Source organism: Accipiter gentilis, chromosome 2, assembly GCF_929443795.1.
Source record: "Accipiter gentilis chromosome 2, bAccGen1.1, whole genome shotgun sequence".
NCBI classification, from domain to species: domain Eukaryota; kingdom Metazoa; phylum Chordata; class Aves; order Accipitriformes; family Accipitridae; genus Astur; species Astur gentilis.
The window spans coordinates 43058018-43072279 of record NC_064881.1 but is presented as its reverse complement, the minus strand read 5'-3'; the positions used below and the strand labels follow the sequence as shown (position 1 = coordinate 43072279).

The following is a 14262-nucleotide window of genomic DNA, read 5'->3' as shown; positions in this document are numbered from 1 at the left end:
GCTTGAGCATCACATTGCCATGCACGCAGGTGCAGGGCGACAGCCTTGCAGTGCCGTAGCATTTTCTGCTCACAGGGCGCAGATGGAAACGAAGGCACGTGCTGAAAGGCGATAGGGTTTCTGAAGTTCAGAGGCAGGGCTGTAACTCCTCTCCCCCTTGTTTCTCAGATGAACAGGATACCCCATTTCATGTAGCTCTGGGGACATCTCAGGCCCTTTCCACCCCCCCAAAAAGGCAGGTGCCATCCCCTCTCCCCACTCATCTCCAGGGGGATTCAACCCCAGGCAGAGCTGGGGGAGTCAGGGCTCAGGCTCCGGTGGCTCCAGCACGATGGAGCACGCCTGGGGACCACAGATGAGCTGATCCCCTCCGAGGCCAAACCCCATCTTTTCCGATGAAACCAAACATACTCGAGCTGCATTCCCCTCGAGACACGACAAGAAATAGGGACAAACATTATGAAACCAAGTTTATTAAAACTTTCTACAAGTCAGACTTTATCATCCAGGCTTCCACATACATATACATATTTACAAGTTGGACATCATAGTGTTTTTAGCTTTTCTGGCAGAGTTTTCTACCAATATATACAAAGGTACTGTTTTTCATAGAAGGGTTAAACTGTATCACAGATACAAATGTCAAGCAATCATGAGAGGTTTAGTGCAACGGAGAGCTGTAGCGCCCTGCTCTTAATGCTCATGATTCTGTCAAGTTAGTATTGCCAACAATAATTCACATTAAATTGCTCTTCGACACCTCTTATTAGGACAAACAAAGTACAACAAAACAAGAAAACAAAACCCCAAACAGTAAGGTATGTACAAAGTACACAGTCCATGAGGTATACATGGTATTCTCGCAACGCGTGGTGGGACTGCAGCTTGCTGGGGGTTAACCCTTAAAATGACTTCACTGGAACTGTGCCGTGTTGGGGACGTACGTTAGCCACCTCACGGCCATTTCAGAAGCCGTGCTCTCGCCTAAGGCGAATGGACATCTCTTTGCATAAGCCACTGGACACAAATGTGAAACAAAGCAGAAATTTTAGGCAGGACTAAGCTTTACTTACCCCCAACCCAGGAAGCTAATGATTTAGATATATTCATTATCCACGCACATTGGAAAGACTATGAATAATCATGCAAAAAAAAAAAAAAATTTAAGGGAAAAAAAATGTAGCCAGAGGCAAACAACATACCTGAATAATCAACTAAGGGCATGTGGAGATTTTACTCTTAAGACTAACTTTTTTGGGCGGATAGAGGAGGGAAGAGGAGAGGGGATGTGATGTTTTTAAGAGTTGAGCCTGTAGGAAAACACGACCATGTTTACATGTACTGTACAAGATACCCCTTATCGTTTTCCAAGGGAAGACGCCCCAGCCGATAGTGTTACGGTTTGGTAAACGGATATGTTTTGGCACTCGGAGCTAAGGAGACCTGCTACTTGACAAGCTTGCTGAGGGCATAAAGTTATATAGGCTATGCCATGGTAACGTGAGGCTTAAGTCTATTCAAAATGCTTTCCTGGTCAGCGAATGGCATCGGAGGGGATCCAGCTGGGAGATCCACCGGTTTCTGCTTCGGAAAGAGCCAGAGCAGCGATTTGTCTCATGGGTGGATCTAGGAGCTTCATGCCTCTGAAAGCAACATCAGCCAGAGGTGCAGTAGCGAGCAGGCAGCTGGCCGTGGCGGGCGAAGACCTCCTTCCCTCATTAAAGTGCGCTTACAGTCAGAAAGCTACTTCGCAAGCCGGCCAGTGTGGCACGCCGAGTCAATTCCCCTTTTTACCCATTTCTGTCAGGTTTGCTCAGTTAGAGGCGCGCCTCGTGCCCCCCACGCCCTACACGTCACGGTCAGGGCTCTGCAGCCCCGTAGCCACCGCAGGGAAGCGGAGACGGGGCTGCCTTTCTGTCTCACATCTCGCCAGCCGTGAGACTCTGCAGCCAAGATGCGACCAGTTACACCAGTAGAGGATGCGGGAGGCAGGAGAGAAGCCAGGTGGCTTTTGCAAAGCTGCACGGGTCCTCCAGGGCCGGCGGGACGGACCTACCAGCAGAGCAAGAGGATGAAACTCTGAGTATGTTCAGGGAGCGAAGATCTATGGGATGGCATTTATTTTAAACAAGGTCACTTTTCTGACCATACTGGCACTTTAAGATGCTGTTGAGTTTGCAAACGTGGAAAAATGAAACCCTACGAAGATGCTGGAGGTGAGAACCGCCGAGGTTTTTGAGATTTCGCGGTTAGCAGAAGAAGGAACTAATATCGTCACTGTCTCCATGGTATTCTGGAACAATTTGATCCGAAGTTCCCGTCTCCTGGTCTGTATATCCAGGCTCCAAGACCGCCTCGAACCAAGGGTGAAGCAAGATCTCCGGAGCAGTGAGTCTTTCAGAGGGCTCCCGCCGCAGGAGGCTGCGGATGAGGCATCGGGCTTTGGGGGAGACGTGGTCAGGAATACAGAACTGTCCACGCCGGATTTTGGAAAACAGAGTGCTAGGGTCCGAGTCATGGAAGGGATAGCGTCCCACCAGCAGAGTATAGAGCATCACTCCCAAACTCCACACGTCAGCTGATTTTCCAGAGTAAGTCCCTGTCGTGTTTAGGATCTCAGGGCTGACGTACGCCGGGCAGCCGTGCTTGTCTGAGAGAGCATCATCTTCGCCTTTGATGATGTGTGTGTCTTCCAGGCTCTCCAGCCGCAGCTGAGTCCTAGGGAGGGCAGGAGAGGAAGCCAAGGTTAGAAATAGCAACACCCAAGCACAAGCGAGCACGGCGAGCCCCCCGCCACGGCAATCCCCACTCCTCTTCTCGCATCAGCATAAAGAAAAAGAGAGAAACATTTTTTAATTTGCAGCGGAGAAGTTGCCTGGACTCCCGGACCCGTGTAATGGAAGCGCAGCTACGTGCATCGGGTAGGCGCTCAGTCACGCCTGCTTATTTGCCGGGGGTTTCAACAACACAGGGGGCTCTGGAGGAACATCAGCAAGTCACCTTCTATGTACGCAGGTTGCACTGCAACTGCAGGGGGTTAATCGGCTGCAAAGCATTGCGCATGCCGCTATTTGAGGTTCAGGCTTTGAGCAAACAGAGTCCAGCTGCGTGATTTTGCAAACTGCAAAGTCCAGCTCCCTCCTGCGCTTGCAGGGACCGTCGGGTCTCCTCAGTTTTGCATTGTATTTTTTAATTTTATTTTGTAATTTATTCTTTTTGCCTTTCCGGAGGGTACCACCGCACCCCCCGCGCACCCCCCACCTCCCAGGGGGAGGTGGGTCCACCCTAAACCTCCGTTTTTGGGGGGAAAGGGGACCTTCGCATCAGCGAGGAAACCATCGGCTCGCCCTGGAAGGGCTCTGCGCTGCCCTGCAGCCCGCTGGGGTGTAGATGCGTTGGCTGCAGCCTGTCCTCAGCGTGACCTCGCCAAATACCCATTGGTTCTGCAAACGGAAAATATGACTCAACGCGAACCGTGGGCCCGGGATTGGCTGCGGGAGCCCTGAAACTGCACCTGTGCCGGAGAGCCCGAGTCCGCCTGCCATTGCTTAACCCTCTTCTTGCCAAATGGGATGCACATGACACTCGCCTGTGCAACGCGTTATTTCCAAATGAGCGAGACTGTGTGCAATGTAACATTTCAACAAATGTTTCATCTTCTTATGGGCGGGAAAAGCTGCAATAGTTTCCTTCAAAGGAATTACTTTCTTTGCATGTCAACATATGGTTGTTTCTGTTTAAGAGGGGCAGTGCTGGTTAATTTTCTTATCACGTTTGTAAACGATATCCTGAAGAAGCGTTAGCCCAGTTAAAAAAAAAAACGAAAAACACATGCGTTTTATTCTGCTTCAGTAATATCACCTCCAGTTTCATCAGATTAAGCACAACTCCATTACAGCTTTTACTTATTTTTTTAGCTTTCCACAGGATAAGCAGCCAGTCAGAGTCAGTTTTGCTGATTAAAAAATGTATTTCTGGCTCTGCCACATGCGGTGAGGCACTAAAAGAGCAGCAAACACTCCAGGGAAATACTGAATTATTTCCCTAATCTAAATTTAACAGCTAGATTCTGGATCTCCTCTCTATAAACCTAGGCTTTAGGCTAAGTTTTACAAAAGCGCTCTTCTTCGGTGCAGGATTCCCAGAGCAATATTGAACCGTGTCCCCCCTTCCCTCCCTTGCATGCCAACACCCATGGGCACAGGCGGCACGGAAAGCACCGACAGCGGTAGCGGAGGAAGGAAAAAAGCCTCAAAGGACACAGCCTGTCTTTATTAGCAGCGTAACCCGGATCAGCAGGGGATTTCAGCAAGGAGACCCTTCCCCAGAGCCGCAGCTCTCCCAGGCGTGAGCAGGGACCAGAGCTCCGGCTCCTCACACCTCCTGCTCCCCCAGCCGGGCCGTTCCCCCTCCCGGGCACAACGCCTCGGTCTCCCTCCCTTCTTTCTCTCTGCCTTCTATTCATTTTACACTGCACGAGCGGCACACATGACATCTTCTGGCGCTAATGAGCATCCGAACTATTGTCCCTTTGTCTACCAGTGGGTTTCACTGAACTTCTGCTGAATGAGAGGAAGCTCCCGGCGAGCTTCCTCCCTTTCATCAGTGGAGATCTAACTAAGAGTAAGTGCGTGCCGGTTAGATCCGTGACCTACTACACGCACATGACGGAGACCTACTCGGATCGCTCGCAGGTGATGCCTGGCTGACACGGCTGTTTCCACTCCCTGGGACGCTTTTTGCGTCTCTGGATGCGGCATTCCTCCCTCCCCACTCACCCCGGAGCTGGCTGGTGATAACCGCTTACCTTTCTTCATTAGAGAAGACAAATTTCCTGAGCTTGAGGTCACCGAGTACGATGGCCGACTGGTGGCAGTGAGCTACAGCGGAGACAATCTGCTTGAACAGCCGGGCAGCCTCCTCTTCCCTCAGCCTCTTGCAGCTCCTCACGTAGGAGTGCATGTCCCCAAAGTCCTTTTCAAAGAAGACATAGGCCTTGGTGTCCCCGAGGATGACTTCGACGACCCCGGTGATGTTTCTGTGCGACGGCAGCTGAATGTAAGGCCGGATCTTGTCCTGGTAGTGTTTGAGGGGGAACACCTGTAAAGAGGAAATTAAACCAAAATTCATTCTCAAGGCCGTTGAAAGCAGCCGCTCGCGTAGCAACTCTCCCCAAACAATGACGAGGGAGCTGGAGGGGAGCCAGGGCTCGGCAGGAGTGCCGTTCAAAGCGGTTACCGAGACCCTTCCTGTTCATTTTATATTGAAAAGGGGAGGGCGGGGGGGGGGGGGGGGGTGTTGGATAAATCAAACCACCATCCCCGAAGTCTTTTGGGGAAGGTCCTCCGAGGCAACCCGGAGTTACAGCTTGCTCCCAGCGCATCTAAATCCCCAAGCCGGGCGTTTCTCACCGGGGAGGATGTTTTGCAAGGCTCTCCCCGGGTCCGGCGCTCAGAGACATTCCGCCCCCCCCCCCCCCCAAAAAAAAAAAAAAAATCCACTCCCGCGGAGCTCGGCGCTCACCTTGCAGCGCAGCTCCCGTCCGGAGCTCACGCTCAGCGCCCTCGACACCTGCTCCCGCTCGGCCAGCGGCAGCAGCAGGTACGAGGCGATCAGGCTGGGACCCGCCGCTCCCCCGCCGGCGGGGGGTGAAGCCGGCGAACAAGGGGAGCCGGGAGCGCTGAGGCAATCCGGGGGTCCGCAGTCGGCCAGGCGAGGGTACTTGGCGGCCGGCGTTTCTTCGGCTGGGCCGTCGTGGAGAGGTTGGAGCCGCTTAGCCGGAGCGCTGCGGCAGCGGGCGGCCGGCAGGAGGGACGCGGGGCGGCTCATGGAGGGGAACGGGAGCGGGCGCGGAGCTAAGGGCGGGCGGTACGCGCTTGGCGCATCCCTTCGCTCTCCCCGCCGAAACCTCGGGCCGTGTCCACCATCTGCTGCCGACTCCGCGCTAAAGTAGTTGGAGGCTTTTTAAAAAAAAAAAAAAAAAAAAAAAAAAAAATTAAAAAAAAAAAAAAAAAAAAGTGAGGCTCCTCCTCCTCCTCCTAGCCCTGACGCACGGGGAAATGGGAGGAGGAAGGCTCGGACACGCCTGCTCCGCTCCACCCGCGTTCCCCGGACACGGCGGGTCGCGCAGCCAGGCGGGGCGGCGGGGTCCCCTGCCGCCCCGCCTGGCTGCGCGACCCGCCGTGTCCGGGGAACGCGGTGTGGACCCTCCCGGCCCCGTGGTCCTCCGGCCGGAGCAAGGAACATCTCACGTTCCTCCCCATCCTGAGAACGACAGCGCTTGGGGAGGGGGGTATTGGGAGGGATCACCCTTTGGGCTTTTGGGGCTCGCCCCTGGCATACCCAGAGCGCTCGCCCAACCCTGAAGCCTCCACCTCCCGCTTGTAAACCGAAAGATAAAGAGGTTTTGCTAGCCGAGCTGAGCGATAAACAAAAAAAGTCACCGGCAACCGAAGGATGAGCGTCTCTTCTGGAAATGGCAGCAGCGGGTTTATCCATGAGTAGCCTGTGGGAAACGGTGCCAGAAATTTCAGGTGCTTTCGAGACAACATCGCCTCGTGCGGTGTGTAAAAACGAAAAGTTAAGCCAGGCTAATCGTGGAGAAAAAGCAAGCCCAGCTCTCCATTCCCAGGAGCTTCTCCTTTATCCGTTTGCCGCAGCTTCTCCCCAGCCCCAATTCTTGCTTTTCGCCAATCGCTAACTAACCATCATTCATCCCAAGGTTCGCATCGCGAAGCAACGCTCGTTCACGAGCACGGACTTAACGTGCACCATCAGAAATACTTTGCATTGGGTGTTTCCCATGCTAAAACTATCTGCTCTCCGAAAAAGGAATAGCTTCGAGAGCTAGCAGCAGCCAGCAGCTGAAGAAGTGACCTGTGAGGAGCAGAGAGTCGGGCTCAGAAGTGTGGGTTTAAAGAAATAGTAAATAGATTTGTAGCCAGGACTGTTAGTAAACGGAAGAAAAATGAGAAAAAAACAGACAACAAATCATCCCCGGAAAAAAATGCAGACAGCTGTAGTTTTGACAAGAGTGCTTCAGAAGGAAACTCTCCAGCTTTTCTGTTTACATATATGCAAATTTTCTGTAATTCAGTGCTGAGGCTTCCCTAATAACACAGGGAGCCTGTGTTTTGTTATTCTGTAGGATCAGTTCCTATCCCGTTTTTGTTTTCCCAACCCTGGTCTGTTTAAGCAGCAGAGAGGGCCCAGGACGGCCCCTCTCTCCCCCCCAGCTCCAAAGCCCGTGATGCCACGCGTGCAGGTATTCGCTCAGATTCCTGATAGATAACTGCACGGCAAACCCGTGCATGCCTTCAGCTACTTCTAGTGTATTTTAAGAAACACATGAAACTCTGGTGCGGAATGACTCATAACATAGCAGTCCCATTAATGCATTTAAACATAAAATGCATATGCCATAAAGGGATATCCCAGGGCCTGCATTTTCCTTTCTTTTTTTTTTTTCCCCCGAAAAAATTCCGTTAATGTCTGCAGATTGTTTCTGAGCAATTCACCACAACTCTCAAAGCACGCTATATTATTTCGTTCCTCTCATAGGTAAAACACTCACGAGTATCCATCAGACCTTTGTTTTACTTTTCCTTTCCTGGAAGTTTCATGATTGGGATGCCACTGCTGGGTAAATTTAGCTGGTAGGATGCTTCAAGTGTGGGCTCCTTGCTACATCTGAGATCGTGTGAGGTGAGGGGGGAGTGTATCAGTGCTTTTGGGAAGAGAGGAAAGGTACAGACACATCAAAATAGCGATGGACCTACATAGACTTACTCACGGGCATTATTAGGGTGTAACAGCATCCCCTGTAGCGCGCTCAGACTGAGATGCAGTGTGAGCAGGAGCGAAGATGTCAGTGTAAAAACCAAGTGGTGCACCTGGGATAAGTACCTGCCTTTGGCCCTCACCCTCCGGAAGACCCCCCTCTCTCAGCTCCTGTGCCAGCTCACTGTCCCCATTGAGGAGAAGGGCTGTACTGAGGATCCATTTGCACACATTGTTGGAAGCTGTACCTTTCACCTTCCCAGCCTCCCACCCATTTAAAGCCTCTTAGAGTCCACAGCTGGTCACCTCATGCTGGCCCTATGCCACCAGCACAGGCACTTGGTTCACGCTACTGGCAGCCAAATGGGGGATGGCAGCCACTGGTCCTTAAGAAGGGCAAAAAGCTCCCCCTCGTCATCCTGTCCTCCCAAAAAAACACCTGGGGTGTGAGAGGAGAGCAGAGCACATAGGTACGCACAGCATTGCACACCATAGTCCTGCCACAAGCTCCTGGTGTCTGGGCAGCTTCTCCTCACACGGATTCCCCAGATTTCATGCTCTGTGGGGGTGTCCCTGCTAACTGGAGCACAGAAACTGGGAGTGCAGTCCCCAAAGGCCAGGAAAAGATAAACCCTGGGCAATTCATCCCAGAAGTGCTGGTAGGTGCCCTCTCCCAGCTGACTGTATAGACCAAACTTCAGTTGTCTACATGTGGCTGAGATGAACCCAAGCTTAAATCTCCCAGCAATCAGGTCTTTGCAAAATGGGGGCAGTTCTTGACAGCAGGAAACCTTCATTACTTCTTTAAAATGCCTGGCATGCTTTCAGGTACTCAAAGCATTAATGTCAGGAATAAACATAGAGTAGCAATTATTAACCAAATTAATAATGCTCACTACCTTATTCTCAGTCTTATGTTTTGGGTATGGATCATAAGAAAAGGTCCACATGCAGGCTCCTCTCCATCCCCACCAAATTCCTTCCAACATGCAGAGCGGAGAAGTGATTCCCCCTTTGGCTTTTCCATTTTTTCTGATTTTGGCTGTTCCCCAAAATGCAGAAAAAAAAAAAGGGGGATGCCAAGAATGGTGTCTGATGATCTGCACAGCATGGTGCTTCTCGAAGGGATGGAATTTGTCCTCCTTACCCATCTCCACCAGTGCTTGCATGCAAGACTGGTTTGGTTATGACCCAGTGCAGAGAACAGGAGGAACTCCAGGGAGAGGTTTGTGAAGAACAGAAGAATTGTTGCAGCATTTCAGTATTAAAAGATTTTTGCAGAATATGGGGCTACCACACTTGCCGTAGCAGTCTCTTGTTCATTGTAGGTCTCACCACAGGCTTTTAAGCATCCAGGTGTATCTCCTGCATTAGTCTTTTCCTTAAATCAAAAGCCATTGGAGGTCTTCCTTCTATTCTCTGCACAAGCCTTTATCATTCCATCTCCCCCTCCCTCCAGAAAAGATTGTTTGGGGGCTACCTGCTTAGCATACATGAAATGAATACTAGCACGCCAATTCTTAGCTGTGCCTGCGGTGAATTTGAGTCTGAGTGCCTTTACAGCCCTTCCAAATGAACCAAGGCAGTGTTATGCATCTCCAATGGACAGCACTGTAAATCATTGTGGAGCACAGATCAGTGCAGAATTACACTCTACAGACCTAACTCTGGGATAAAACATTGACTCTGTGGACGAGTCTTGCTATCCAAGTGCTGGAAAAATGAACTGCTATGAGCCAGTAAACGACAAGGAACCCAACACCCAGCCTTGGATGCTCTAACAGGGGCCCGGTACCAGTGAGGTGGGGCAGGGATGGCCTTTGGGGGCACAGATCAGTAGTCTTTGTGCTTGGCAAAGGACAACAGTGTGCCACAGGCACCTTCCAAATGCTAAGGAAGTCTGAGGAGCTCCCAGTCAAAGGATATTACAAAACCATTACAAAAAGTAGATCCTGCCTTGGAAAAGGATGGTCAAAGCAAGCAGGACGGCTCGCTGTCTCCTCTCTTCCTGGAGTCCCAGCTGCTAGGTTGAGGAGCTGGGACTGGAGCAGAGATGAGATCCCGTGGGATATGCATCATAGATCTGGCATGTACTAGCAAAGAGAAGGGTCTTGCCCAGCACAGGTTTGCCAAACTGTGGCAAGCTGAATGTTGCTCTCCATATATTTTTTCTCTTTCTTAAAACAGACAAGCAGTGCTATTGCATCTGCCAGATGAAGAATCCAGAATTTCCGGTGGTCAGGCATCAACATTCTCTTTTCCTGGCATGTTATTTTATTTAAGGGGATTTTTGTTACATGGGATTCAAGCCTGTCTCACCCTCAGCCAGTGCCTACACTCACCTGAACAGCTGCTTTTCCTTAGATGCTCACAAAATTATCTCCAGTGCTCCAGTTCTCTGACCCTTTATCTTTGTAACTAGAACAGCCGGAGGCAATGAGAATTGTGTAACCATATCTCCCCACTTCCCTAGTGCTTGGGACAGGTCTGGTAACTTTGATAACATGTCTCATGGGACATGCAGAGTAAATCTTTATTAGATTAGGCCACTTATAAATAAACCGGCTGCTTGCTATGGGAAGAAATTAAAAAGCCATTATTTTAGTTATTGGATGAGAGAGGCGTGACACACAAATACTTCAGCTAATATTAAACTACCAGGCAAATGATGAAAAATAAATATCTTTATTTTACAAGTTATCTCAGGCTATGTAAAGAAACTTAAACTACTGCTAGATTGAAAGCCAGCAATTTAAAACCAGTGGGTTGCACATAATCTACTAGTGTACAGAATCACCCTGCACAGACAGGGCTCAAAGAGTAGTTATGTGGCCAGGTGATAAATGACTTAAAAGTAATGTTTTTTACAGCAGGCATGGCATCTGTGATAAACCCACAACCATCCTTAGACACTGCGGAACTCGGCGGCAGATTCACTGTTAAGATATAAAACACATGATGAGCACACAGTGACATCAAAAGAAGTGCAATGTAATGGTGTTCAGATGTCTCCCCTCAAGCCCGCACAGAAGCTGCTCTGAGGGTTGCTGTTGCTAGGAAATCTAAATAATTCCCTTCTGATAAGCCAGTTGTTATCAAATCCAAGGAGTCTCATGAGCAGCACCTCCTGACTTTGTTCTTTTGTGGACTGAAGAGCATGAAGGCTTCTTCTGTTGCTTGAAGGACGTGTGAAGGTTCAGGTTTTAAACCTCAAACCCTGTTTTTACTTCAGAAGTTGATTGCACAAGCGGACAGTGAATGAGTGTCTCTCCATTTCCCTTGCGGTCAGAGAAGATCCTATTCATACTGAGTTTACAAGCAAACACTTCCTTTGGTAAGCTTCCCATGCAATTCAATTCATGTGAGTGCTTTCAAGCTCTGTCTTTGGGTCTGGACTAACATCAGAACAAGCGAGTGAGGCAGGCTCTCTTCTCAGCCCACTGCAGCATTTTCTGCAGCATTTTGAAAAGATGAAACACACTGTGTTTTCTCTATGTTGCTGCAGTCCTGTCAAGTCACTGAGATTATTCATGCACCAAGCGGCTAAGCACATACATAGGTATCTACTGTACGATGTACGCACATCCCAGAATTTTACTTGCTTGACAATCAATCTAATGTTTTTACTTCTTATAGTTACTGGCTGGCAGCCTAGAATTCGCTGGCACCTACACATAGGATTCTCCTCTGAGCATTGCTGTGACCACATCGTGTGTTTGAAATAATACGTATTAAGAGTAAGTACTTTATGACCAGAAAATAAATCATTATTTATGGAAGACTTGGAATTTTCAGTCAGTACTAGTTTGTACTTGTAGTGAGGAGCCATCAGCTTAAGGCCTTGGCTGTAGCAAGATGAAGGAAGACCTGTCCTTGGGATATTCTAATGTTTTCCACTCCAGGAAGCCCCTTTCCTAGGTGCATCTTTTTCACTGTGTAACAAAGCACTGTTCATTATGGAAATGTTCAGTTAATGAACCACACAGTACCTCAGGATCCATACATAGAGGTTTTTAGGGAAGGTGGAGATTAAGATTCACTTGAAACGGCAGTGGAAGTTAATCAAGTTGCACAGTGAATTCCAAGCTAGTTTTGGCTACAATGCTAGAGCTATTCTTGAGAAAAACCTCATGAGGCACTTGTGACCACAGGTAGGTAAGACCTTTGTCATCAGCCACTCATGAGGAAACATGAGTACGTCCAAGAGGACATTGTCTAAAATAAGGCAGTGTGTTGGCCTTGGCTGTTGAGTCACCGGTATCACTTCCTGCAGCCCCTGCTTTTGCTCCGGGTATTTCTCAAGGGAGTGCTGACTTAGCCTAGTCTTTTTGATTCTTCTAGAATGAATAAGATCACAGCTCCGGAGCAGTAATGATGAATATGTCCTTGATACAGAGGAATGTGCACTCCTTTTAGCACAAGTGTGCTAAATCTTCCATGAGATGCCTGCCTGATTAGTTTTTATCTTTACACGTCATGGCTCCACTGATTTGAAAACTTTAGAGTCTCTAGTTGTAAAATGGAGAATTCTGCTTCACGGGGAGAATCTGTTCAAGTGAGAGAGCTGTGTTAATGGCTCGTGCCTCAGGGTACCACTGAAAGCTGTTGCATATGGATCTCTCTTGCCTTTTCTTTATTTTAATGTTTGATTAGAAGTTTCTTTAATCACTCAAAATACTATGTGGAACTTCTGTTCGCTGGCAGAGACAGATTCTCACCAGGTTTCAATGACAGACTCTTCTCAGCTACATTGAGGTTTACTGCATTTATAAAGCACCCCTTATGGAAATGAAAAAAACCCCACCTCACCTCTGAGTTTCTTTCCTTAAATATTGTTGCAAAATTTCTGACGTCAAACAATGAGACACAAATTACCCTGTGAACCGTTAACATATGCCTGTTTACATATGATATCTTATAGCCAAAACAGATTAAGATTTGAAGGTTTAACTGCTGTTGAGTTTCCACTGCTGTGAATCATACAGATCAGCTTATTCATCACAGAGACTTATTTTTATTCTTTAACTCTTTCAAGCTACTTCTATCCAGAGGCGAGTTCATGGGGGACATGGGGCACACAGAAACAGAGAGGTCACAACTGCATAACAAACCCCCAACTTTGCAAATCAAAGAGCAAAGAGCTACCAGTAACTACAGCCACCCCAATAAATCAGTAGTGGTTTATAACTTCCATCAAGTCAGCTGACAGGCACAGAAGATTTCCCCAATGCCAAGGCCAGTTTGTCCTTCCACCTAGTCAAGTGCCAGCTGCAATTCATGCTGATGACCAAGCCTGTAATCTTTCAATTTCAGAGGAAAACTACTTGTAAGAACGAACAACAAGAGAGAACCAGCCATGAAAAATCAACAGGATGGCTCAAATTCCAGGTTCAGAGAAAAAAACCAAAACCACTCATCATATTAGCATTCCTTAGATGTTACGGTATAGTTTAAATTCAGAAATGCCAAACATTCTGGGCAGAACTTCATTGATTTCAGTAAATAGAGGCAGTTTTCTCTAGCAGTTGAATCTATGTGGTGCATCACTGATTTTGATGGGACTCAAGTACTCTCATCAGCAATCCCGACACAAGTGCATGAGTATTTGTCTTTTTCTGGACATTATGGCTGTGGCCATACTTGAAAAGAGGTATCTCTGATGATAGAAGGAAACCTACCTCAATTTAATACACATGCCTCTTCAGCTCATATGTGATTTTTATTAAAGCTAAGCAGGTAAGTGCTGCCAAAAATCAGTCCATTTCTTTCAGCTGAAGACTGAGAAGGATTTCAGAATTTAGCTTGCACCTGCACTTGCTTAGGCACTCTGATTCACTGATGCTGCCTGGCTCAGCCTAGCCAAGAAGAGAAGGAAGATCATGTATTTTGAGGCAGGAATGTGAACGTTCAAAAATACCTTTCCACTTAGAGTGGCAATAAGTAAGTGCTTGACTATTTGTTCTCTTCATTTAAAGTGTTGCTTCAGATTTGTTTGGGTTTTTTTCTCCCAGCTGCATCATCTTAAGCAGGCAGTTCACATTATTGCCTGTGGATTAGCTAAAACGGACAGATTGACTGCAGCTTCCACTTGGGCCACCAGCATTGCTATGGGTCAAGCCTCTAACATACGACAACAAGGTGTAACCAAGACAGCAATCTCCCTTAGAGCATTACTCATTGGAACATGAGGGTAATGACCATATCAGGGACTGTAGCTATCTAAGGGTATACTGGTACAAACACCACAGGCAGCAAACCAAACCTGCTGCCACCAGTTTGTTGGTACAAATTAATCTGGGTATAATTTAGCATTTATAATGTTATGTGTTATTGGAAGGTACACTCAAGCATCCAGACACCTACACAAACTAAATTTGAGGTGCTACACTGCAGCTATGTAAAATGTATGTACATCTCTGCAGCTGAAAACTTGGGAGGCTGATTACCACTAGGGATTGAATTAGAGCCATGAGGACAACATTA

The 14262-nt window shown here is 48.3% G+C and overlaps 1 protein-coding gene across 1 annotated transcript; it reads right to left on the bottom strand.

Annotated features, from left to right (window-relative positions):
* Window positions 1-457: 457 nt before the first annotated feature.
* On the bottom strand, window positions 458-6513 carry TRIB1 (tribbles pseudokinase 1). The gene is made up of 4 exons (XM_049825628.1): window positions 6444-6513; window positions 5524-5960; window positions 4808-5100; window positions 458-2718 (listed from the first exon to the last, which is right to left on the bottom strand). Exons 1-4 carry the CDS (start codon window positions 6496-6498, stop codon window positions 2250-2252), a joined length of 1254 nt encoding a protein of 417 aa, XP_049681585.1. The 5' UTR covers window positions 6499-6513; the 3' UTR covers window positions 458-2249.
* Window positions 6514-14262: the final 7749 nt, after the last annotated feature.

What these genes read in the sequence shown, in the direction of transcription:
- TRIB1 (XM_049825628.1), bottom strand. Translation starts at nt 6,498, where the DNA reads ATGGATAAACCCGCTGCTGCCATTTCCAGAAGAGACGCTCATCCTTCG. An exon ending in CGCTCATCCTTCGGTTGCCG is followed by an intron (nt 5,961 to 6,443) that starts GTGACTTTTTTT and finishes TTTTTTAAAAAG; the next exon opens with CCTCCAACTACTTTAGCGCG. An exon ending in GACGGGAGCTGCGCTGCAAG is followed by an intron (nt 5,101 to 5,523) that starts GTGAGCGCCGAG and finishes TCCTCTTTACAG; the next exon opens with GTGTTCCCCCTCAAACACTA.